The sequence below is a fragment of the Mobula hypostoma genome, chromosome 19 (genome assembly GCF_963921235.1).
Source record: "Mobula hypostoma chromosome 19, sMobHyp1.1, whole genome shotgun sequence".
Taxonomy (NCBI): Eukaryota; Metazoa; Chordata; class Chondrichthyes; order Myliobatiformes; family Myliobatidae; genus Mobula; species Mobula hypostoma.
In genome coordinates, this window is record NC_086115.1 from 41150833 (window position 1) to 41177310 (window position 26478).

General features: G+C 38.4%; 1 protein-coding gene across 1 annotated transcript in view; it reads left to right on the top strand.

The window, feature by feature from the left end:
* The window catches only part of LOC134358994 (cilia- and flagella-associated protein 46), a 194298-nt gene that overhangs the window by 52636 nt on the left and 115184 nt on the right, over positions 1-26478 (top strand). The window contains exons 15-25 of the mRNA XM_063071760.1: positions 2775-2902; positions 3003-3154; positions 3374-3507; positions 5007-5219; positions 5631-5850; positions 8051-8200; positions 8897-8938; positions 15055-15162; positions 16083-16264; positions 20570-20701; positions 21646-21811. Coding sequence (XP_062927830.1) covers positions 2775-2902; positions 3003-3154; positions 3374-3507; positions 5007-5219; positions 5631-5850; positions 8051-8200; positions 8897-8938; positions 15055-15162; positions 16083-16264; positions 20570-20701; positions 21646-21811 — 1627 coding nt within the window. The remainder of the gene's footprint in view (positions 1-2774; positions 2903-3002; positions 3155-3373; positions 3508-5006; positions 5220-5630; positions 5851-8050; positions 8201-8896; positions 8939-15054; positions 15163-16082; positions 16265-20569; positions 20702-21645; positions 21812-26478) is intronic.

The following is a 26478-nucleotide window of genomic DNA, read 5'->3' on the forward strand; positions in this document are numbered from 1 at the left end:
AACTTCTCCACAGACGGCTTCCAGACCGTTCCGGCTGACCAGAAGTGCACTGAGAGCGGTAAGCGTAAAGGAGTTGGGTGCTTACTGTTCTGGTTAACAACAGATGGTGCAATCTGGGTCATATTACGATCAAGGAATGTGTTTGTAGACTGGATATTGAACTTTTTACTGTTGAACTTCGGCCACATTCCACTGAGATTCAACACTGGGCGGCACAGGAGGTTGTTCCTGCCTATGGCCATCGAACTTGCAGCTCCTCCCATGGAGGGTCAGACACCCTGAGCCAATAGACTGGTCCTGGACTTTTTTCCATCTGGCATAGTTTGCATCTTGTTGTTTGATTGTTTCTGGTTATTGTATTGCTATATTTATGCTCTATTCTTGGTTGGTGCGGCTGTAACAAAACCCAATTTCCTTCGGGATCAATAAAGTATATCTAGCTATCTATCTATCTAAAGAACAAGTGCTGGACTTCATCTTACCCCTATTAGGGTGTACATTGACGATATAACAACACTAACCACCAGTGGAGTATGCACCAAGCGATTACTTGGAAAGCTGCAGGAAAACATCAAGAGGGCCAGAATGAAAATCAAACCCATTACGTCATGAAGCATCTCCATAGTCAAGGAAGTGCTGAAAGACATAAAGCTCTTCATTGGTGATGACCCAATTCCAACAGTGTCTGAACAGCCCGTCAAAAGCGTGGGTATATGGTACAACACCAGCCTCGCAGACAAAGAGCAGGTGCAGCAACGAAAGCAACACATCACCAGTGGCCTGTATAACTTTGACAAGACCATGCTGCCTGGAAAACTAAAACTCTGGTGCTTATAATTTGGCCACCTACCCCCTATGATGTGGCCACTCACTGTGTATGAGGTCCCACTAACAACTGTGAAGAAGCTCGAATGAATCATTGTGTTGTTCGTAAAGAAGTGGCTCTGGGTCCCATGGTGTCTTAGTAACAATAGTCTCTATGTTAAAGGAGTCCTTGAATTACCTTTCACTGGCACTACAGAGGAATTCAAGTGTTCTAAGTTGTGTCTGCAGATGACACTCAAAGACTCTTGTGACAAGCCTATCAGTAATGCTGCACGGACTTTATCAGCTGGGCAGAAATGGACTCCAGCTGATGCGATGCAGCAAGCAACAGCAGCCCTTAGCCATAGAGACATCGTGGGGCAAGTCCAACAGGACTGGGTTGGCTTTGGTCTGGCAGCAAGTAGACCCACCTGGCACAAGGCCACAATTCCAGAGCAGAGGAAGATGGTTGTCGAGGAAATGTGGTGACAAGAAGAGTCAGAAGGAAGTGCAAAGCTGTCTCCCTGGCTAAGCAGGGGCAATGGATAGGGTGGGGGAGCACTGCGAGGAGGAAAGTCAGTTGGAAGGACATATGAGAGATGGAAACAGGCAGACTTAGCTTTCTCATCAGAGCTACATGTGATGTGCTTCCCTCACAGAAAAATCTCTGCTAGTGGTTCGGTGAGGACCCAACTTGTTCCCTGTCCCCGATTCCAGCAACCCTCAAGCATATCCTAGCAAGCTGCAAAACCAGCCTCACACAAGGTAGACACATGTGGCATCAGAGCCAGGTCTGGAAGAGTCTGGCAGTGGCAATTGAGACCAAGAGGATAGCAACCAACTCTTTGCCCCGTAGAACAACTAACACTCTGACACCAGCAGCATTCATCCAGGAGGGAGGGAAAAGATTAACAAATCTCCCTTCTAAGCTTGTGAAGGCAAACATACCAAGTGCCTTCTAAACTACCCCATCACTTGTGTCACCATTTTCAAGGAACTATGGACTTGTACCCCAAAATCTTTCTTTTGCCAATGGGTCCCCACACTTTTATTGTCCTACTGGAATTTGACTTCTCAAAGTGTATAGTTCCACGAATTCTTGTACCATCAGTAGACTTACTAATCAGATCACATGCATTCTCATCCACATCATTTAAGTATATTGCAAGCAACAAAGGTACAGCACCAATCTCTCCAGTTCACAACTTGTGATACTCTTCCAGTCAGAAACAACATCCATTGACAATTACTCTCTGCCTCCCATCATCAAGCCAACTTTGGATTCTGTTTACTAACATGCGGCAGTTCCTTGTGCCTTAACCTTCCGCATAAGTCTACTATGTGAGATCTTGTCAAAGGCCTACTAAAGCCCAAGTAAACCATGACTACCACTCTGCCTTTGTCAATTTTCTTAGTTCCTCTTCAAAATATATAGTCAGGTTTGAGATCCATGATCTTCCCTAAAAAAAAAGTAGGCTTCTCCTGATCAGTCCCTGCCTTTCCAAATGAAAGCTAAAAATCAGTTAAACAATTTTTGGAAAAATCTTCGTTGCAAAATCGATAATTTGCATGAAGTTCCAAGGACTTTCTTTAAGAACTTTGCTACAGTGTTCATAGAAAACTAGATGCCAGATTGTATTAGTGTAGGCAAGAGAAGAAAGAACTACATTCAACAGCACTTTTCCATCCTTTTCATGATAGCTCTTCATAATTAGTGCAGTATTTTTCTGAGATACAGCTGCTGCTGCAATGTTGGAAATATAGTAGGCAATATATGCATTATTAAATATTATCAATCAGGAAAATGTTAATAACCTGATCACCAGAAATTGTGATTGAAGTGTGTATGTTGCCTAGAACATTGAATGTAACAGATTTTTAAAAAATTACACCATAGAATCTTTTACATATACATGGGAAACCAGACAGAGCATTGGTTTAATATACATAATATTTTGTTGTGCTTGTAGGGTGAGAATTTGGACTGATTTGGTTAAAGTTGCTCGTAAGCAAGAAGTTTGGGATGTTTGCCGTGTTGCTTGTCAATTTTGCCTGCTGTATGATGATGGACGATGGAAACTAGAAAAAAGTGAGGAAGGTAAGATCAAAGAAATGGTTGTATTATTTTTTAAAAAGCTCATAGTTCATCTGCATACTTTGGAAAATGTATCATGTGTGCCATTTTTGATTTATTTTAGGTGTTGGTGCAGCAGGTATTACTGTTCCTGATGCTCAATTCGACAATAATCCTAAGGTCTCATCATTGTTGTTACATTCATCACGCAAAACACTTTATTCTAGTGTTGATGCAATCAGACTACTTGCTGACATACACTTCATTAAAGGAGAGGTAGGTAGTTCATTAATACGTTGGTTTAAATTATCATCAATGTCAATAGTTCCTTTCCCTCCACAAATGCTGCTGAACTCGTTGAATTCCTCTAGAAGATTGTTGTTTTAGATTTCACCATCTGCTGTCGTGTCTCTCCAAAAATAATAAATTTGCTTAGTAACATTTATTTCTTTAATTATAGAGTTAAAGGTTTATTATTATATCTTCCTTGTTCAGGCAACAATTCAGTTGTTAAGATCAGAGGGTGCAGAGTTCAACAACAAGGCAGTTTTCCCAAGAGACAAACAAACTCATTCTCCAGGATTTGTAGCCAAAAATTTAGAGGAATCTCCGGAATGGATTACTTACAGGTATTTCAATTTTATGTCTTTATCACTGTTTTCCTTTTTTCAAATAATTTCTCATGCATAATATGAAATAAACTTAAAGAAGATATAATTTACCATTTATTCTTAAAAGCAAGAAATGTGTTAACAGTCTGAAGATCTCAAGTCTTACAAAACCATGATGTAAGAGTTAGACATAAAGATCCAGTATTAACGTATTGATGTGGAAATGGTGAGGGAAATGATATGTGGATTCCAGTTTGCCGTTTTGAGGTTGTGAAGTTAAACAGCAGGACCTGATTAAATGTTTGAACTGATAACATTTAAGAACTATAAGAGTGCTAATTGCTGGAATCAGAATGGTGAATTTCCTGCTCCTCCTGGACTGCAGTCATTGCCAGAAAACCATTCATCTTTTTTTTGCAGCATTTGCAACCTTCCTTTCACTACCAATTTCACCAAAGTTCCTGCTAAGGATGGGAACAATTGAATCTCAGATGGTGACTGAGGGTTTTAGAAAGCCTATACCTTCTATTATGCAATTTCTATTTATCTGTTGACTGCTCATAGAGTCATGGGGAACTACAGCACAGGAAAGGCCCTTCGGCCCATATAATCCATGCCAAACTGTTACATTGCCTAGTCGCATCAACAGGGACCAGGATCGAAACCCACCATACCTGTCCCAATGGAGACATAGAGAACTACAGCACAGACACAGCTGCAGTTCTTAAATATTTGGAATGCCGAAGGGACAGGAGTAAGATTGTGGCGCAGAAAGTGGAACAAAGTATGAGGTACATTCTTCTGTTAATTGCATCCCATACATCAGAACCATTTTTGGTTGTGATATTATTGGGTGAATTTCATCTCAATATGCATCATCTATACTGTTGTTCCCTACTCCTCGGAAGACATCAGCAACAGAGTAAGATCCTGCATTGACTGCACAAAATATTGACAGATCCTAACCCCCCGCCCCACCGTTTGGTTAGTTCTTACTCTTTTTCAAATTTCTTATAATTTTTATAACAATATATTTCTTATTGTAATTTGTAGTATTTTTGATGTATTGCACTGTAGTGCCACCACAAAACAACAAATTTCTTGACATATGTCAGTGAGATTAAACCTGATTTTGATTCTGATTGTCAACATTAAGGACACAGAGTAGTTTTGAGCAATGATGACCAGTTCTAACTGAAGCAAATCACTTTACATTGATCTTTTGCCTGTGGACTTAGATGAAAGAATACTTTAATTGCACCAATGAATTTGATGTTCAAAGTTCAAACTACTGCCTGCATTCCACTGAAAAACCATATAAATCTGCATTGTAATTCATACACCTGTTTTTGGAAGGCTTTTGAATTTCGTTTCAACTGTGGCAACAAATAGTTCATAGCACTTAATACAGGTACAAAGTTCCAGCAACAATGTAAAATCTGTACAATCTATATGTTATTGCTGATATGGAGGTACAACATAATATTCTATCCTTAATATTTATGTATTTTTTTCAGAAACTGGATAGATTATCTATCCAATTCTGCCACACAAAGCTTTCTACGAGCTGCAGAACTGGGTGTGCAATTAAATGAAGCAATCATTGTATGCAATGCTGCAGTCTATATCTGGAATTATAATCACCACCTGTTAGTTACTGGGAGATATAAGAAACTTGTGAAACCATTTCGGGCACTTCTTGATGCATTGAAGAAGACAGGACACTGTGGGTAAGTTTGTGTGTCCAGTGATAGAGTGGAAAAGGGCAATTTTCCTCTCTCACCAGCGTAGCTTGTATCGGCAGTATGGAACAATGCCGTAAAAAACTAAACTTTCTCTCAGGTTTAGTGTTACTAAAGGAAAAGCTACATGCCCACATATATGGTATTTTGAAAAATAGTCATGAAAAATAAAACAAGGAAATGTGTACACATTATGAGCCTTAAAGACACCGCCAGCATTAAGTATAAAAGGCAGAATTAACACTAATGTGAATGTAGAACAATTATTTTGAGGGTGTTCAATAAGGAGCATTACCTGAAACATCAGCAGAAATATTGATATATATGCTAATACCATTTGTTATATTTTATACAAGTCAATAAAGGATGTGACACGAAATTGTTTTTGTTATTCAATAGGCAAACTGTGCTTTTAGTAATGCTATGCAATGCTCTATGTCAAGGATTGATTCAACCTTGGATACCCAGCCCAATTAGCACTGAAAAAAGTGAATCTGACAAGGGTTCTCCGCTTCCTGATAAGAAAAAGCCACCTGCAAAAAAACTTGACAAAACGAACATTCCGCGGGTTTTGTCTGTTGATCCTGCAGGTATCCCTCACTTAAATGAAGCTCTCCAGGTATGGGATTTCACCAAATATTTTTACAGGCTATGCTGTTGTTCTGAGTGCATTCCTTAAACTCCAGCTATCAGAAAATTGCATTATAATATGTTTTCCTGTAGAAATTTACTGTAGTTTGTGAGACATAGTTTACATATGTCTCTGGTTTAAGATGACGCAATTGAAGGTGGACGATAGCTTACTGGTGGTCTTCAAAGCAAGAATCTTGTCTAAATGATCGATTAATAACACTTTTTATATGGAAAATAGTGGTAAATGATCACAGCAAACAGTGAAGAGACGAGCGAAGGTGAGGCTGATCTGAGAGTCAAGGCTTGTGGGTGCGAGACAGAGTTGGAGTGAGGTTGAGGGATGTTCCAGGAGAAATTGGAGTTTGAGTCAGAGTCAGAAACGAAGTTAGAGTGAGTGGACTGGGGAAAAGTTATAGCAGAGTTGTTTCGAAGCCTATCCACCTAAACCGGGAGCGAGGTTGATTCCATCCAAGCGCCAGGCCGATTTGGAAAGGTTGAGTATGGGCCAGAAGCAGCCCAGAGCATAACTCTGTTGCAGGGCCAGGGTCGGGGTGCAGGGGTGACCCGGTGCTTGGACAATTTAAACACTGAGCCAGATGGACTGAAAATGCAGGATGTTAGGATCAGAGGCAAGGGTTGAGCCAGTTCTGCTCTGTGACGTTTTACTCTGATCTCCTCAGTGCTGAGGCTGAGGCAATGTCGTGCTTCGGCTGCTCCGGGCTTAGTGTCTGCAAGCGTCACGGTGATTTGCACCTCTGTGTGATGAACTGAGACTGAGATGAAAGGTCCTCCTCCGGCTGCTCCAGGCTTTGGTTTATAGTCTCAATTTCATTCAGAATGTTGATGCTTGCTTTATTGTTTACATGATCAGTTTTTTTCCTCTTGCTTTCTCTGCACATTGGGTGTTGGTCTTTTTAAAATTGGATTCACTCAGGTTTTCTGTTTTGTTGTTGTCTAGGCAGATGGATCTGATGGTTGAATAATTTATACATACTTTGATAATAAATGTACTTTGAAATTTGAACATTGATAGAATTTAAAAATATTCTGAGGGTCTTTAAATGGCATGATGCAGAAGAACATAATGATTTTATTTGACTTTGTCCTTCAAATTTCAGTATTTCAATCCCGCATGCAACATAATTTAACTGCAATCATTATCATTATATCATAGCAATGCATATTACAGGAATGATATTCATTTGAACTGATTAACATAAATTACCAAGAAGGGAGGATTGTCTGCAGCATTGATAAAGTACTAAGCTTAAAGCAGTGTTGAAATGGATCCCATGCAACCTTTAAATATACATGGATATATTTAAAACGAAAGTTGATAAGTTCTTGATTATTACGGGTGTCAAAGATTATGGGAGAAGACAGGGGAATGGCTTTAAGAGGGAAGAATAAATCAGCCATGTTTGAATGGCGAAGCAGTCTAGATGCACCAAATTGCCTAATTCTGGGCCAAACATCATGATCTAAAGTAGTATTTTTAAATATGTGAAAAGTCTAAGGTTTACCGAGACTGCTTTCCTGTGATGTGTACATAATTCATTCCATTGAAATCATAGTTAATTACCTATTAGATTTATATCATTAAGCTAAATTTGGTGTTTAAAATCACTACACTGCAAGGAACATAAACCAAAGAATGCATACTAAATGCTTGCATAAGTATAGATTTTCAATGTAATAAGTAGTATAAATTGATAGTGAGTCATAGAGCTGGGAAGCAGGCCATTTGGCCCATCATATATGTGCTGGCCATCAATAATTTATATATACTAATTTGGCCTATAGCTCTGTATGTATGATGAATCAAATGCTCATCTAAATACTACTTAAATGGTTTGTGAGTATCTTCTTCCTTACTCTCTCAAATTATGTGTTCTATTTCAAAACAATTCTTTTTCAAATTCCTTCCATACTCCTATTTCTTACATTAATGCTTTGCCTTCTATTGACCTGCAGTACGCTTAGGAGAAACATTTCCCACTATCTACCATTTCTATCTGTGTCTGCTCCTCATAATTTTGGATTGCTTAATCAGTTTCCCCCTATCAAACTTTGGCTTTCCAAATAAAACTAACTTAGACTCTGGGGGCAACCCTGCATAAGCAGGAGCTTGGTATATTTTAAAGCTATTAATAGGAATAATTAATACAGTATTATTTGGAATGTAGATCTGTGAATATGCATTACGCATAACAAATGGAAGAGTGCCCTCTGATGTTATTCCTATTGCTGTGAGGCATCAGCTTGTAATCACATGGGTCAAGATAAAACAGCTTCTGCAACAACAGATAGGACTAAGTCTGGGAAGTAATGATGAGGTAAAACAGTTTGCAAGTTATTTACTTTCATTTTTTGATTTGCTTTCTCATGTTTCATGATGAGGTTCTTTTAACTCACTTGGAAAATTGACTGTTTGAAATTATTTTCATTCATCAACAGAATAATGGTTAAACCTTTGTCAATATATTACACTTGGCACTGATCTGGAGCAGTGTGGGAATTAAATGTGGGAAATGGATTGTGCCATGAAGCCTTGTGGCATTTAAATGTAAAAATGCCATTAACCCACAAGGTGCAGAATGATCAGGATAATTTGGGAAGTAAAGATAGAAGTGCTATTAATGACAGAATTACAAGCCCATGAGACAGAAAGCCAAATGCTATTTTTGTTTGAAGGAATTGGCACTGAAATTTTAACTGTATGGCTTCAGATGGTATGTGATGTGGTTTCGAGTAAATTTACGTCAGATGCTGCAATTTAATTGACATTGATTTCATATTAATTGAACATTGTATTTAATTTAAATCAGCGTCAGTACATGTGTTGTAGCTAGGTTAGGTTGTTATCTTAAGTTATGGTATGGAAGTCCCAATCTGCATCTCAGGGAGTTGGTAATAGAATGACATAATTCTTCCAAATGTAGCTGCAGGGACAGGGGAGGAAAATGTGAGTTAGAAGAATGTATATATGATTATGGTTTGATTGTGAGGCTTCTTTTTCTGTTCTATTCTAGATGTCATGGTTAGAGCAAGGACAAGATGCAGAAGAAGCCCAGGTGAATAACAAGCAGTTGTCAAGGAGGCTGTGATATTTGCCTATTACTGTCACATTGCAAAAACGGAAGAGGGATGATAATGCAATCAACATAAGGATGAGCTTTAAATTTTTGGTTTGTCTTTTATGATGGAATAACAGCTCAGAAATTAATAGCTAGTTTATCCCTAAATTGTTATGAAAATTAGTATGAATCTGACAATAAAGCTTTCTAATATTACTTTACATGTAATTTTAGTATCCATTGATAGAGAAATTGCTAGTTCACATAAGCTCCATGTTCTTGTGTACATGAAGTCACGTGATAAAATAATGCCTCATTTTCCCACCCTGGACTCCAAAGACTGATTTATGATGATCATGTTAGATGCAGATTGAAATGAGCTGCACCAGCTTCTGCAATCAACATATCATCTTCATTCTATGCATTATATTCAGTGATATCATTTTCTCAGAATGGTCCACTCCTGGTCTACTCTTCTGTCATCCCCACCTGCTTGCTTTTCGAATAAGTGCAAGAGATGCCACTCAAGGCTCTAAACTCAGTATGCCCACAGCAGTTCACTTGCACTTCATTCCGCTTATGGCACATCCTCCTTTAAAATAGTAAGATCAAACATAGGTCTTTTCTAGTCAGAAGGATAAATGTGCATTTGGTCACTTTTATTAATCAAGCACTTCAATTGTCACTTCAGTTTGTCATCCCACACTTTATTGGTGTCTAATATTGAGAGAAGGCACTACATGTTTTGATTAACTTCTGGATATCCTTTTGAGCACTCTTTTGAAGATGTCATGTTTGAACAGCAGATGCTGAAGCTAGTGTTACAAATCTCGTCCCGAGCCATGTTTTATTTCCTTTGCCTCACCTTTTACTATTTCCTTTTGCCATGTTTCAATGTTTAACACATTATTATTTGCCATTTTAGCATAATCATTCCTGTTAGCTCTGATCTTGCCTTCCCATTTACTCTGCCTCTGTGCTCTGTACAAGCTCTCACTGGGTAACAAACACTTGGCTTATGAACAGATCACACCAGCAAACAAGCGTTTGGGAGACCAGTGGGACGTATGAGGATGGACTTCTTGTCTGCTCTAGAACAGCTGCTATCTGCTGTTGGGTGGGACAGGGCATTTCTGCATGCCTTCTCTTTCCTCTTACTCCATTCCACCTTCGAGCTGCAATAATTAAATGTTGGGTCAAGCAGCGGTAGAAGTGCTGAACTCACTGAGACACAGTGGCTAGCTAGCAGCTGATCCTTGTTTCTGTGATCTTCTCTCATATACTTTTTTTCATTTCCAACTTACAAAAAAATTCAAGTTGCAAGCATTTCTTGGGAAAGAAATCTGTTGTAACCTGGAGATTGTTTGACTTTTATTTTTAATAATGCTGCAACATTTATAATTCTAAATCCATAGACTTGAAACATTAAAATGGTGTCTGCCTGAAACAGCAACTGACAATTCCTTTCCATAGATGATGCCTGACTGACTGAGTTCCACCAGAATTTTATGTGTGTTGCTTTAAATCCATGTATAACTTCTATTATTCTATTATTCTGGTGTCTGCTCTGTGTGCATGTGTGTACACATTATTGAAAGCATGCATAAATGTGTATGCTAATATGTCATTAGAAGAGATTTTCTGCAAGTTTTCTGCGATTTAATTGCTTTATGGAAAATTGTTGCTCTCAGGCAAAAACAGTTGACAGCAAAAACCAAACTACTGGAGGAACACACCAGGTCAAGTAGCATCTGAAAAGGTACTGGGATAGTTGACATTTCAGGTTGAGACCCTGCATCAAAGGGGAGGTAGACAGTATAAGGAGGTTAGAGGGAGGGAGGAACGAGATAAGGTGATAGATGGATAATGGTCAGATGGAGCTGAGTGGGGAAGAGGGAGGGGTAGAGTTGGGAGACAACAGCTCAGCCTGAAACATTGACATTTCCTCTGCCTCCACAGATGCTGCCCAAGCTGTTAGGTTCCTCCAGCATTTTGCATTACAATATCTTCAGTCTCTTATGAACTGAGTTTACAAGCTGTAGATTGGGAAAGGCAGTGGGAGTAAAATTTTAGGGCTGCAGATGTGTAAAAGTGAGGGCTATTAAGAGTGTTCACCAAAACTATGGGAGGGGATATTGATTCTGGTAGGATTTGAATGTGTGGGTTTGTCTCATGGGAGCTGGTGTGGCCTATTAAAGGTGTAGTGGAGCTTGGGAAATGGGATGGGTTTGGGTGGTGATCGGTGGATTACATTACAGGGATGTACTATTTGCAGAAATGATCTCATTGTGATTAGTGGCTTGGACTGGGGAAAGTAGATGATAGATCAAGCAAGGAGTAGACTATTTTAAAGGGCTGTTTACTAAGTTATCAGGCCCAGAACTAACAGTTCTGTTCATCCTGGTCTCCACGAGGGCCATTGTAAAGGTTTTAACTACTATGCATCTTATAACCCTGTGTTTGCTTATTTATTTGAGTTCTAGTTCAGGCAGAATTTCAAGTTAAAATTTCTCATTGTTATGAGATTTTGCGTTCATTGAAAGTTCCTCCAATCTCACAGCCTTCCAGAATACTGCAGGTTTACCTTCACTTTAATCAGTCAACCTTTGGCTATCATGACTTCAACGAACAAGGCCTTAGCTCTCTCTCTTTGTCCTACATTCCCCAGCTTTAAAATCTCCCTCAAATCTACCTCTTAGAGGCCCAGTGTTGGTTTTTTGTTTGATGACACATCTGTTTAGCAATAAGGGAAATTTTGTTACTCTAATTTCAGATTCAGTTCTGTTTCTTTTTATTTTTGCATTTTAATTTCACCCATCCAATATTAGGAATTTAGATTTTTCTCATTACTACAACATGTCACTAATAATAAGCCTGAGTCTAATTCTAATTTAGTTTTTGCATTATATTAAGATCAGGTGCAGATGTAGTAATAAGATGTAGCGCAGTGGTTCCCAAATTTTTTTGGGTTACTGCCCCCTTGGTTCCCAGATCACACCCCCAGTGCCCCCTTCATCCCTATTTGGCCATTACCTAAAAACTATACAGAATTTTGACTTATGATGCAAAGTGAAAGAAAATAGAAACTCCAAATTCAAGGCAGTGATAAATAATTACAAAAATTATTCGAATCTATTTAAAGCTACAAATAAAGTTATTTATTTGATTACAGTAAAACAACTTCCATCAGCAATTTTAGAGTGTACATTAGCAGTCCAACTATTTACTACTTCATTGCTTTCTTACCTTTCAATCAGATGGAGGGGTTTGGCACAGTGATATCAGCTTCTCAACATCAGGCTGAATGTCACTCAGGAGTCCCAGATCCCCCTGTTCAGTAATTTGCAGTTTGTTTTGTTGCTTTGAAAGAAGTTGGGTGACTGTACTGAACCTGCGCTTTAATAAATATAATGTTGGAAAGGCAATACAGTACATTATGACCTACTTCAACAATGCAGGATAGTGTTCAGTGATTTCTTTCTGCAACCAAAAGTGTTGATGTGATTTTTTTTTTGAACTTCAGCTTCAGTTCAAAGTGATCTTGTAGTGAGATCCACTTTTACAACATCCTTCCTGTTAATTTCTCATTCCAAGTATTGATGAATAGATTTACTACCAATCTGGAACTTGTTTTGAGAGAAAATCCTGAAATCTCTCTGACATGTCTTTATGTCGCTCACTCATGTGGGCACAGTATACTTGGTATTTTATCTCTCTTCCAACTCAGAGGCTCGGAACCTAGAAACGGTTGTGATAGCCAGTGTTGCACTTAAATAGTGTTAACTTGGACAGAAATGTGGAGACAACTGATTTGATTCTGATAAGATTCGCATAATTTCCTTGCAATTGAAGGTTGATTTCACTAAACTTTGCGAATAATTCTGACAAATAAGCAATGTCATGCCTAATATTCTGTTTGCAACAGTAAACATTCAAACTGTTCATTATTCTCAAAACCTCTTGGAAAAACTCTTGAAATAGCTGAGAATTAAGAGAATGGGAGTTGGTTTTATTTACTGCTGCGATAAAAGTATTTAATGATTTGTGTAGCCGATCACATCTGTATGTGACAAGATGTTCTCTGTGAATTACCCAGTGAATATGTTAGATACAGTTCTTAGCAAGAAATTAATAACCCCACAATGGCGTCCTATCATTGGTGCCCTATCTGTTGCACAAGTGAGCATGTTTGTGAGCAGAATGTCCTTCTCTTTGAGAAATTGCTCAACAACACAAAAATATTAACTCCACCTTTGTATCTGTTTCTCGTTCTCTTTCTCGTTCCCTTGCAAATAACAAATCTTGAACCATCTTTTATGATGTGAACATAAACAAGAAGTAAAGATAAGTTGCCTGAAAAAGTTGACTCATCCAACTGCAGAGCAAATTCTGTTGACCTAAGTATGTGCACAATGTGTCCTCCACATTCTCAGACATTTCATCTATTCATATCTGAACTGAGTTTTCACTGAGCAGAATCATTTTAGTTATTTGATTTGGTAATTTATGCAAAACCATACTCAGAACCTCCCTTACTGCTGGCAGAATCAGTCCTTATCCAATTATATGGGGCTTTCCAAATTTAGCAATGTGTGATACAATATTATATGCAGCACACAAATCATCACTGTTTTGTTGTGAAGTGCTGGCAAATGTGTTTTGAAGTGTTTTTGGTTTCTGAAAGTTTTCACAAAATAACTGAAGATAAGCCAAGTTCTTGCGTATTCTCTTCAAATGTTCAAGAAGCCTGGACAGTTGCATTGCTTCATTTGAGAACAAAAAACCTTTTCTTTTTAAATCTTTTTATTAATTTTTCAAAATTACAAACTCAATAACAAAGTTGGTACAAAGAGATTGGAAAAATGTTCATCAACATATATAAAATGAATTTTAAGTAACATAGATATAAAAGACTTCCAAACTCATAATGAGATTAAACATTAAAAAAGAAATAAAAAGAAAAAAAATATATAAACAAAAAAAAACCCAAAAGAAAAAAAAGAAAAAAAAACCCAAGAAAAAAAACAAAACAAGGCTAGACCAACAGCTTAAATCGGACATGTTCAATAATGTCGTTAACTCCGCTCCTCTCATCATATAATTTAAATTTAGAGAAAAGATTTGGAAAGGTCAGATTACATCATATGAAAATGTTGTCAAAAAACCTTTTCACACAATAGGTACATTGGCTGCTGTTGGTTGCTTGCTCCACACTCGAATGTCTATACTTCTTTTTTGTTTGGTCTGCTTCGCCCTTATTGTTATGGATTAACGGCCATGGTCAATCGTCTGTTGATTAAGTCCAAACTTATGTGTAATCAATAAAGAGGAAAGTTATGATTTCATCATAGCGCAGGCAAAAACTTGACTCTCTGCTTGAAAGGACATAAAGTGGGGCAGTGATACCTCAGTTGGGCCATGGGCTGAAGAAATATAGTCAAAAACCTTTGAAAGGGAAGATTCTGAACTTTATCCCATTGAACACCATACCCTAATTCAGAGGAATTGCCTCACTGTGTTTAGAGTATGGGAAATGTACTGGCTAACACAGTTTGTGAACAGCAATAATACATAGGCTGGGCCTGGAGATGACATGATTTCTTCAGTCCAGAATCCACATGATATGCCAGCTACAGAAGTGTCACATCGCTTTTCCACAACTATAATGCGCTTCAAGTGAAGTCTAAGAGAACGGTGGGTTCTTGAGAGATGAGGTAATTATATGATCACTGTAATCAATGATTAGGCACTGAGGAGCAAATGCTTATACAGTAATAAGCATTTTGTTTCTTAGATTAAGCCTGTAATTCCTCAGCTAGCCCCAATTTGCTATTGAGCTCCACACCCTCCGCCCTCTTTATTGCCCCCTTATAAACTCCCCCTGCTCTCAGTGGGCGATAGTGCCCACTTTGGGAAGCACTGCTTTAGTATAACAGCATTGCAATTTAATGCAAACAGTAGGTCTCTTTCTTTTAGTTCTCCGTAAATCAGGATGAAATAATTGACACTGCATTCCACTTAAAGTCTCAGTATGTTTGAATATTTCATGAAATATTTCAATATTTCATATTTCATGCTTATACATGACTTGATGTATTCTTCATCTATTTCAGCAAAGTAATGACAGCCAGAGTTCAATGGTCCAAGTTCTTATTGCACTGGAGATGTGGTCATGCAATAGCAACAGGCTGATGAAATTTACTGTCCCCAGTCTTCTTGAGGTAAACAACTTGACAGTGTGATGAAGTGTTTAAATATTAATACATTTCAATATAAATTGTTATTCCATAAGCAATGTTAGTTCCAATAAAAATAGTGTAATAGTATCATACAATGATTTAAATTAGATCAGCACAGTGGTACAGCTAGTAGAGCCACTACCTTACAGTTTCAACAACCAAGGTTCAGTAATGACCTTGGGTGTTGTCTGCACATTCTCCCTCTGACTGTATAGGTTTTCAGTGGATGATTTCCCTCATATTCCAAAGATGTGTGGTTTGGTTATCAGGCTACTATAAAGTGTCTTTATGGCGCAGGTGAGTGGTCAAATTTGTGGGGAGTTGATGAGGCTATAGGAACACTGAAACATTGGATTAATAAAGGATCAGTGTAACTGGGTGGTTGATGCAGTCTCTATGGGACAAATGACCTGTTTCCATGCTGTAATATTTGAAACCTCTTTTGACTCAATAAGCGATGAATCTAGGTTTAATTTCCAGGATGATATCTGAGAGACTGAGACTTTACTCATATCCACAATGTATATAATGTAAAATAAAAGGTATGCAACTAAGTAGTCCCTAAAGAAGAAAGTTATTGAGTGTCAAATAATCAGCTAATATGTGTGGTGCAGTCATAATCCCCGGGTTTGTGCAGTAAAATCGAACAACCTTCCCTGATTCAAACTAATTTTGGTAATCTTCTTTGGCTTTTTTGGGCCATTAATGAGGGTGTGCTAGAATTTCACAGATGATTCTCCAAACCACTTTTTCCTTTGGATGCTGCTGCAAATTGTAACAGAATCAATGTCAGATCTTGACAGGAATCATGACCCCGGCATATCTGCTGGAATCACTCCCCCTGCGAATTTCCAGGATAAAATGTATATATTTCTTAATATGAATTATGTGAACATTTACAGTTGGAAAATAAAGTATCAAGTTGTTCCTGGACTGATAAATTGTTGGAGCTGGAGGTATGGACACGTTTGATGCAACTTGCATACCTGAATAATGATGACTCCTTCGTAATGCAGTGTGCCCAGAAAGCATTTGAATTGGAAAAAGATGTTTCAAAATCTCCTGCTTTTAAGAAGCATGAAAAGTAAGTATAAACTGTTGTGTAATTTGGATGACTCTTTGATTAGATACTGTAGATGATTTGCTGAGTAACTGTGATCTGAATTAAGTCAAGTTTAGTTTAACCCTGCCCTCAGAACATTTTTTTTTAGATTATGAGGACAGTCAGTCCTCGTTTATTGTCATTTAGAAATGCATGCATTAAAAAATGATACAACATTCCTCCAGAATGATATCACAAGAAAACACAGGACAAACCAAAACTAAAACTGACAAAATCACTTAATTATAACATATAGTTACAACAGTGCAAAGCAATACCGTAATTTGATAAAGAGCAGACCATGGGCACGGTAAAAAAAAGTCTCAAAGTCCCATATCATCTCACGCAGGCGGCAGAAGGGAGAAACTCTCCCTGCCATGACCATCCCTCCAAGCGCCGCAAACTTGCTGATGCAGCACCATTGGAAGCACCCGACCGCAGTAGACTCTTGAGTCCATCCAAAAACTTCAAGCCTCTGACCAGCCCCTCCAACACAGCCTTTCTGTGCACCATCCTCTGCCGAGCGCTTCGACCCCACACTGGCCACCGAGCAACAAGCAAAGCTGAGGACTCGGGGACCTTCTCCTCTGGAGATTCTGGACCACACAGTAGCAGCAGCAGCAGCGAAGCAGGCATTTCAGAAGTTTCAACAGATGTTCCTCTGTGTTCTCACATCCATCTCCATCAAATCAGGATTGTGCACGGCACCCTATTTGTTAAATAACAGACATCACCACCGGAGTGGCCTCTGCGAACTGCGTCGTGCCACCATCTTCTCCTCTCCTCTCCTCTCTCCTCTCTCCTCCTCTCTCTCCTCTTAGGTTCCATGGTTGAGATTTTGTTTGTTTTTTATTGTCAAGTACATGAATGACAAAAAAAGAATCAAATAGTTCTAATCTTCCTGGGTTGGACATTCTTTACTGCATGATTGTAAGACGTATTAATCTACCCCAGCAAAAATTATTTAATGTCATAACTTGATAGAAGAGCTAATAAAAATGGTGCAGGAAACAGGTACCTGGTATCTCAGTGAAACCAGTAGGATGTGAAATTTATGGATTAAAAGAAACATAGCATATGGTGAAATTAGAGATGTTGAATTAGATTCAGGTCAATTTCAGAAAGGAAAATAAATATGGACAGAATAATTGGGTGGGAGAGGAAGGCAGTAAGGATGTAATTAAAACATTAAATTAGTACCTTTTAATGTATACAAGAATGAGTGTGGTTGGGAGAGGGGTATGTTCTTCAAGGACAGGAAGGGAAAAAGACCCAAGGCACGTGAGCAAGGAAGGAGTGAGAAATGGAAATCCCATAGGAGAGCAGAGCAGAGTAGAACTGTTTGTTTAGTCATGCAGTGAATTCAACAAATAAATGTATGTAAAATAAAAACAACTACAGATGGTGAAAAGTTAAAGCAAAATAGCAGATGTTGGAAAGACTCAGCAGATCAGGCTGCATATGTGGGAAAAGAGGCAGTCACATTTCAGAATTAAGGTCCTTCATCACAACTGAAAAGGATATTAGAATTGTTCAAATTTAGGCATTCCTGGAAGAAGAGTGTAGCTCTTCAGGTTAAAAATATGAAGAACAATGAAGCCAAAGGTGTGATAACATTCTTGTGTGGAGCAACTTAATTTGACCTGTGCGAGTGGGGATCTTTTGGAATAGCATTTCTTCTCCCAAAAATGCTGGTTCTTTCACTTTAATAAAAGTTTGTGGTTAATGCTCTACGTTTCAGCTAAATATTTGTATACAACAAAAATGTCAAATGTCAGAGTTAGCATTCATGCCAGGGTATTGATCATAAATAACTAAGTAAAACTTGAGCTTATCCTCTTCTGTTTTGCTTCACCTGTTTACTTAAAATTAATTTTATCTTTATTTCTAGCTATTACTCTCACTCTTACTCTCACCTAGTCCCACCGACCTGCACTCAGCTCATAACCCTCCATTCCTTTCCTGTCCATATATCTATCTAATTTAACTTTAAACAACAACATCGAACCCGCCTCAACCACTTGTATAGGTACAATCTTAGTGTTTGGGCAATATCCTCCCACATTTCAGTCAGATATACAATCAGATCAATGTGTATTGATAAATCTGATGGCTTGGTGAAAGTGTACCAGAGCCAGTTCAATGTGTATTGATAAATCTGATGGCTTGGTGAAAGAACTGTACCAGAGCCAGTTCAATGTGTATTGATAAATCTGATGGCTTGGTGAAAGAACTGTACCAGAGCCAGTTGGTCCTGGCCTTAATGCTGCAGTACCATTTGCCAGACAGAAGCAACTGAAACAGATTATGCTTGGGGTGACTGGAGTCCCCGATGATCTTCTGGGCTCTTTTTATACACCTGCTGCTCTAAATATCCTGAACAGAGGAAAGTTCACATTCACAGATGTTCCGGACTATCCACATCACTCTCTGCAACAGAGGGTAGTACAGTTCCCATACCACTTGGTGGCACAGCCAGTCAGGTTGCTCTCGATGGTGTCCCTGTAGAAAGCCCTGAGGATTTGGGGACTCATACCAACTTCTTCTGCTGTCTGAGGTGAAAGAAGAGGTCCAGACTGAATAAGGAGCAGAATGAAACTAGTTTTTTTGAAAAGCTAATACTGGTGATGTTAATGAAAATAAAATGCAATAAATCTCAAGGACTTAATGGAAGGCATATTAGGGTTTAATATGAGGTTGCTACAGAGAGAGTGGGTGCACCGGTTGCTATCTTTCAGAATTCCATAGATTCTAGAATGATTCCTACTGTAGCAAATCTAGACTCAATATATAAGAAAGGAGGGAGAGAGAAAATAGAGAACTACAGTTAGCCTCATGTCAGTGATAGGAAAATGGTGGAATTTGTTGTTAAGGAAGCTGTAACAGAGAACTCCGAATTTAATAACAGGATTGAGCAGAGTCAACATGGATTTTCTGTCTGAGGGGACAAATCTATTAGAACATTTTGAGGTAGTAGCTACCAAAGTAGGTCTGGGAAAGTCAGTTATTGGACATTCTGAAAGCCTCACTGTGCTGGGGTAATAGATTGGCATGTCCAGTTTATTGGTAATGGACAAAAAACACAGAAGGCATAAAAGATTTTTTAACAGTTTGAGATTTTGAAAAGTGAAGTTCTACAGGGATCATTACTGTTGAGGCCCCAGCTATTCATTCTCCATATCAATTGAGGAGATGAAGTGTATTATATCTTAGTTCATACATATGCAGGCTGTGTGGGGTGGGGTGGATGCAGAGAGACTTTAGGAGTTAAGTGAAGAGTCAAGGACATAGCAATTAGAATATAAATGGAATAATGTGAGGTCATCCACTTCAACACAAAAATAGAAAGGCAGAGTATAATTTGAATGGTAAAAGATTGAAAAATAGAAGTGTTCGGACAGATATGAGAGCCCTTAGGCATACATCAGCAAGTTAATATGCTTTATTATGCAGGTTTTGTAGGTATATAGGAAGGCAAATGCTATGTTGACCTTTTGCGTAGGCTATTTGAGTTCGTGAGTAAAGTCACTTTCCTTCAATGAGACTGAACTCTAATAACTCCATATCCAGCCTTCTGTTTCTCAGCCCTAGAAAGGATACACTTGTGAAACTTCCCCAGACTAAATTGTGGAATAAAAATAGAAAATGTTGGAAATTTTCAGCAGGTCATGAAACATACTTAAAAAGAAAAGTGGAGTTAATGTTTCTAGGTCCTTAATGCTTCCTGACCTGCTAAGTATTTGCAACTTTTACTGCTTTTTTTATTTATGATTTTCATCGTTTCTATCAAATGCAATTTTAATCATTCTGAATTCAAGGATGATGGATTTGTTTTCTTTGAGAAAAAATTAAGCAGACTAGGCCTGTACTTTCCAGAGGACTGTGGTGGCTCAGTCTCAGAGTGTATTCGTGACAAAGATTGATAGATGCTTAAATGTTAATGGAATCAAAGAATGTGTAGTTAGTACAAGAATGTAGAGCTGAGTTTAAAGATCAGTCAAGTTGGTGGAGCAGACTAGATGGGCTGGATGGTCTAATTCATCAATTTATTGTGTTCTTACCGTATCTTAAACATGAAAGCTGTAATCATGTGCCATGCATACCATGATTTTCTGCCCGAAATGCATGATACATGGTGAGACTACCTTAGATGGAAGAACTTATTTTCCTTAATCACATTGCCAATCCAGCTTGTGAAGTCTGGGTACCATTTAAAAAACGAAACCAATTTTGGAAAACAATTGTTGATTGCAATTAGAAAAAAAAGTTTTCTTTGTGTTTATCCAGGCATAATAATGCAGTTAAGCATGAATTGCTAAGTGTTGTTGCCTGTATCCAAGGACAGAACTTGATGAAGACTGGAGCTGGAAATAGTGAAATGCGTATTGCTGCAATCAGAGCATTTGAAATGAGTGCAAGGTAATTTTATTTCAGAGCAGAACAAATATGCATGCTAACTTTCATCATAAAGTCTTGGTTTAACACAATCATTTTAAATATTAATAAGCTTTTCTCGTTTGCAACATCAGAAATATCGTGCTGATAAGTAAATAGAGCATAGTCCAGTATGACACAGTAACAAACTCTTATGCCCAACATGCTGATATTGACCATCATGTTAATCTAATTCATCCTATATACCTGACATGGTCTATATCCCTTGATTCCCTGCCCATTCATAGGTCTAATTCCTTTGGGTCCAGGTTCATAGTTCACTGAATTGCTGAATTATTTTTAACTAGAAGTTTTGATTTTGATTTATAGACGTTTCCTTAGATTTAGATAGAAATGTTTGGATTTTAGACAAAGAAGCACCGGTTAGTAAAATGACAAAAATAAATATTTGACAGACCACCTTTCTCAGTGCTATTTAATGGTAAGAGAGATAGTAAGGTGTAGGAGTAATAACAGATATTACTTGTAAATTTTTAGGACTAATGGTTATTACAAGTGACAATGGAGAAAGAAATGTTTATGTCAGGAAGCCACTGACCTGGAGGCATTGGCAGATGTGTAAGTCCTGCTTGAGATCTGATATTGGTGATGAAGCCAAAGCTGGCAATAGGTAGATGTAAGGCAGAGAAATTTTAAGAAGTGATAACTATTTTCCTTAAAAATAAGGCGTGTGATATAGTTATCTCTCTGATGAATTGAAGGGATCATAATTGTTATTATTTCTAGGAAGGAGGTGACGTAATGTAAATTGTAGATTACATGCCCGAGAACTCCAATGTAAGCTGATGTAATGCAAGGAAAATAATTTCTCCTACTTCTCATCTCTTCTCAATAGCGGACAAAATTGTGACAGTGCATCTCGGAGAAGGAACTGCATTAGTAGATAACATATTTGTATTCTTTAACAGTCACGGAGAAAAGGCTGGATGTATGAAACTTGTAATGAATTCAGCAAAGCACTTCTGGAATTCTTGTCTGTCTTTGATACCATCTGTTGTGGAAAGAACTATACTTGAAGAGCCTCTTAAATCTTTCTTAAAGGCCATTCACAATACATACTCCAAAATGAAAAAGGTAAAATAGCTGCAATAATTTTAGAAGTATTTCTTCAGATACCATATAATTGTCAATAAAACATAATTGTGGATGACTGTCATTGGGTGTAATCTAAGCATGGTATGCCACCTTGTACCCTTTTATACTGCACCGGCCAGAATCTGCTGAGTAAATAGTATAGCATAGAAACAGTGGTTGCTATTGCTTTTATGGGTATTTATCGTTGTCATGCCCATGCCTAAAGAAACAGAGCATGACCCATTCTTGAAAGCATGATGTTTACTCAGCTGTTTTCTGTGATCTCAATAATCCCAAGATATTTAAAAATTCTTAAAAATTGAAATAACTAATTAAAACAACTAAACGAATAACTAAATTGGATTAAAACTATATCTTATTTGGTTGGATCTTTCTGAACCAAGCACACGATTTTAAACCAACAGCCAAAATGCCCACATGTTCTCATTTACCTGAGCCAGACTTGGAAGGTTTATCACATCACCCTCCATACCTTTGAATCAAGTTTCAATTTCTAATCAACAACTAAACCCTGTGTGGAGCAGAATGTATCCGCAGTTAAACATGCCGTGACAGAAGAAAAAGCATGTTATACAAGTTAAGGACTTATTTCATACTGAATACCTGACCAGGTATATATATATATTTTTTAAGTTAGATCAAACATTCTTACTTTAAGTCACTAACAGTACCATATTGAAAGTCATGGAGTTCCACAACAAGATAATCACTGATCCTTGCATCCTCAAGTCTGGCAGTGAGGTTGAAACTATAACTGGGCTTCACATGTCATACTACAAACAGCTTGCACCATGTTCCTATTAAAAACTGGAAGAAGCTACATTTATATAAGGAGCTAAAATCAATTCAGAGAGCGATTTTATAATTCATTTGGCCATTATAGCAGAAATGCCCTTAAAATTAATTGTTCCCAAGTAATAGGGACGTTTAGATTGACAAACATTCATATTAGAAAGGTTCGTAATTTAAAATGACAAAATCAAGTCGGTTGAATATGTAATAAACCACAATGAATTTGTGAATAGATTTTCAGAATTTATTGGTCAATGAAAGCCACTTGGTTTTCAAAACTTAGGTTAATAGTTTGATTTTGATATTTAAAATTGGAAAGATGCACTCAGTGGCCACTTTATTAGGTGCATTTGCTTATTATTGTGAATAATCAGCCAATCGCGTTAGCAACTTAATGCATAAAAACATGCAGACATAGTCAAGAACTTCAGTTGTTTTTCAAACCAAGTATCAGAATGGGGAAGAAATGTAATCTAAGTGACTTTGACCATGGAAGAGAATGGCCAAACTGGTTCAAGCTGAGTGGAAGGTGACAGTAACTTAAATAACCACGTGTTATAACAGTGGTATACAGAAGAGTATCTCTAAACGTGCAACATGTCAACCTTGAAGTGGCTGGGCTGCAACAGCAGAAGACTACAAATACACACTCAGTGGCCAAGTTATTAGGTACAGGATGTATCTAATAAAGTGGACACTGAGTGTAAGTATGAAGTAATAAGAGGGCAGTAGAAAGATGTCAAACACCTGTCATTGCAGCATAATGGATTGCAAATACAGGCAGTCTCAGGGTTGTTTAAGTGGTCTGTTCCTGAGAACTGTCCATAATCTGATTTCTCTTTTGCATGCATGCTGAGCTCGTTGACTTCATTAACTTTGCCTCCAATTTTCACCCTGCCCTCAACTTTACCTGGTCCACTTCCGACACCTCCCTCCCCTTTCTAGATCTTTTTGTTTCATTCCAGGATGAAGGAGATGTCCTCCTTTTTTAAAGAAATGGGCTTCCCTTCCTCCACCATCAACTCTGCTCTCAAATGCATCTCTTCCATTTCACGCACACCTGCTCTCACCCCATCCTCCCACCACCCCACTAGGAATAGGGTTCCCCTTGTCCTCACCTACCACCCCACCAGCCTCCGGGTTCAACATATAATTCTCTGTAACTTCCGCCACCTCCAACGGGATCCCACCACTAAGCACATCTTTCCCTCCCCACTCTCTGCATTCCGCAGGGATCGCTCCCTACGCGACTCCCTTGTCTATTCGTCCCCCCCCATCCCTCCCCACTGATCTCCCTCCTGGCACTTATCCGTGTAAGCGGAACAAGTGCTACACATGCCCTTACACTTCCTCCCTCACTACTATTCAGGGCCCCAGACACTCCTTCCAGGTAAGGCAACACTTCACCTGTGAGTCGACTGGGGTGATATACTGCGTCCGGTGCTCCTGATGTGGGCTTCTATATATTGGCAAGACCTGACGCAGGCTGGGAGACCATTTTGCTGAGCACCTACGCTCTGTCCGCCAGAGAAAGCAAGATCTCCCAGTGGACACACATTTTACTTCTATGTCCCATTCCCATTCTGATATGTCTATCCACAGCCTCCTCTACTGTAAAGATGAAGCCACATTCAGGTTGGAGGAACAACACCTTATATTTCGTCTGGGTAGCCTCCAACCTGATGGCATGAACATTGACTTCTCTAACTTCCTATAATGCCCCACCTCCCCCTCGTGCCCCATCCGTTATTGCCCATCCTCTGGGCTTCCCCCCTCCCCCTTTCTTTCTCCCTAGGCCTCCCATCCCATGATCCTCTCATATCCCTTTTGCCAGTCAACTGTCCAGCTCTTGGCTCCATCCCTCCCCCTCCTGTCTTCTTCTATCATTTTAGATCTCCCCCTCCCCCTCCCACTTTCAAATCTCTTACTAGCTCTTCTTTCAGTTGGTCCTGACGAAGGGTCTCGGCTCAAAACGTCGGCTATACCTCTTCCTAGAGATGCTGCCTGGCCTGCTGCATTCACCAGCAACTTTTATGTGTGTTTCTCTTTTAGTCAGACACATTTATTTTCTGGAGCTATACTTCTTTCATTTCATTGGCAAATCACCCAATGTTACCATTAACTAAACTAATAGAATACATACAGTATCCTGTCATTAATAAAACCCACAAAACGTTTTATTATTTTAAAAAAATTCTCAGCTCAAGCTAATAAAAACTGAGGTATAGGCATAGCCAAGCATGCTCATTTCTCAATTGCTTGGCACTTTCAGACTATTCCAGTGGTGTTTAGTATTGTGGATTTCTGAAATTTACATCGATATTGCTGTGTAGCCCTAATTGTTTATTATTATTTTTATTTTGTTCTCAGCTCGAGCTGGTAAAATCTGAGGTGTGGGCATAGCCATGCACGCTCATTTATCAATTGCTAGGATCTTTCGGACTATTCCAGTGGTGTTTGGTATTGTGGATTCCTGAAGATTTACGTAGCTATTAGTGTGTAGCCCTAATTGTTTTGTATCCAGCTGCTCTGTTTTGCAATCTATTAGCTCTTCTGCACCTTTATGTTTAGTGTTCTGCATTTATCCAGTCCAAAGTTTACATTTATATATTTTGAAAATAGTTCTTTTGAATTAATTACTTTAGCTTCACTGATGAAGGAGCATATAATTTCAAATCATCCATGAATAGAGATGTTTTAAGGTATAGCTCATTTCATTGTTTCTAAGTTGATACCTAATTTTCCTCCGTTTCAGTAAATTAGAGAATGGGATTAAAGCTAAACATAACCATAGTGGATTTACAAAGTCACCTTGGAAAATGCGTGTATTTATCTTGATAATGGTGGTTATTCTTTTTTGGTTATTAATAGATAGGGTGATTATAGTATGCCAATGCTTCATCAGATGTTGAAGGAATTTCACAAAAATTGAGTGTAGTTTATATATATTAAGATATTTATATATATTTATTATATATTAACCATGAATGTGGGACAGAGTCAAATGCCTTTTGGGTAGTCAATTTAGCAACATGAAAGATTTCTACTTTTCTGCCTGGCTTGATTTAGAATTACAGAATCTATTATCCGTTGTTCTTGTCCCGTGACCGGCAACAATGAATATAGAATTGAGTCAGGTTTTATAAAAACAAGCAAACATTTATTAAACTCTGCTCAAAAATAGTGAAATGTATTTAAATGACTAACATAATCAGAAGTTAACTGCTATACGGCAACTCTGGAACAGTTCTTAAAAGCGTAAATGCGAAAACAGTTCTTAAAGTGGTAAATTCAAACACAGTTCTTAGAATGGTAAAGTCGAAAGTCCAAGAGATTTATACAGTCAATTAGGAGAGAGTTTCCTGAAGTAAAGAATTCCTCGAAGACATGACGTTACTGCTGATCCCAGCCAGAAGCTGCCTTGTCCGCAGGATTCACAACGATGGAAATAAAACGGTTTAAAGGAACTGACCTTTGCCTCTGGAGAATAGACATTGCACAATTCTTCCTGCTTTAGCAGAGGATATCTCAGATGCAGGTCTCTTTTTCTTGAATGAAGATTCAATAAAGGTTGATCCTCTCCAAAACCGCCAAACGATATCAGTTTTACTCGACTCGGTGAATTCCTGTACTTTGGTAAGGTCTTCACTCTCCAATACTACTGACAATAGAAAGTAGAACTCCATGTTAAAACAAAACTGCGTCATAAAACGAATACACAGCATAACGGAGTATCTGACGAATTGAATAACAAACTAAACTTAAAACTAACTGCATCACCCCAGGGGTCTCCCTTTTATACCCGTGGTGAACATGTCATCACGTGACCTCACACTGGCTGGAAAATTACATCA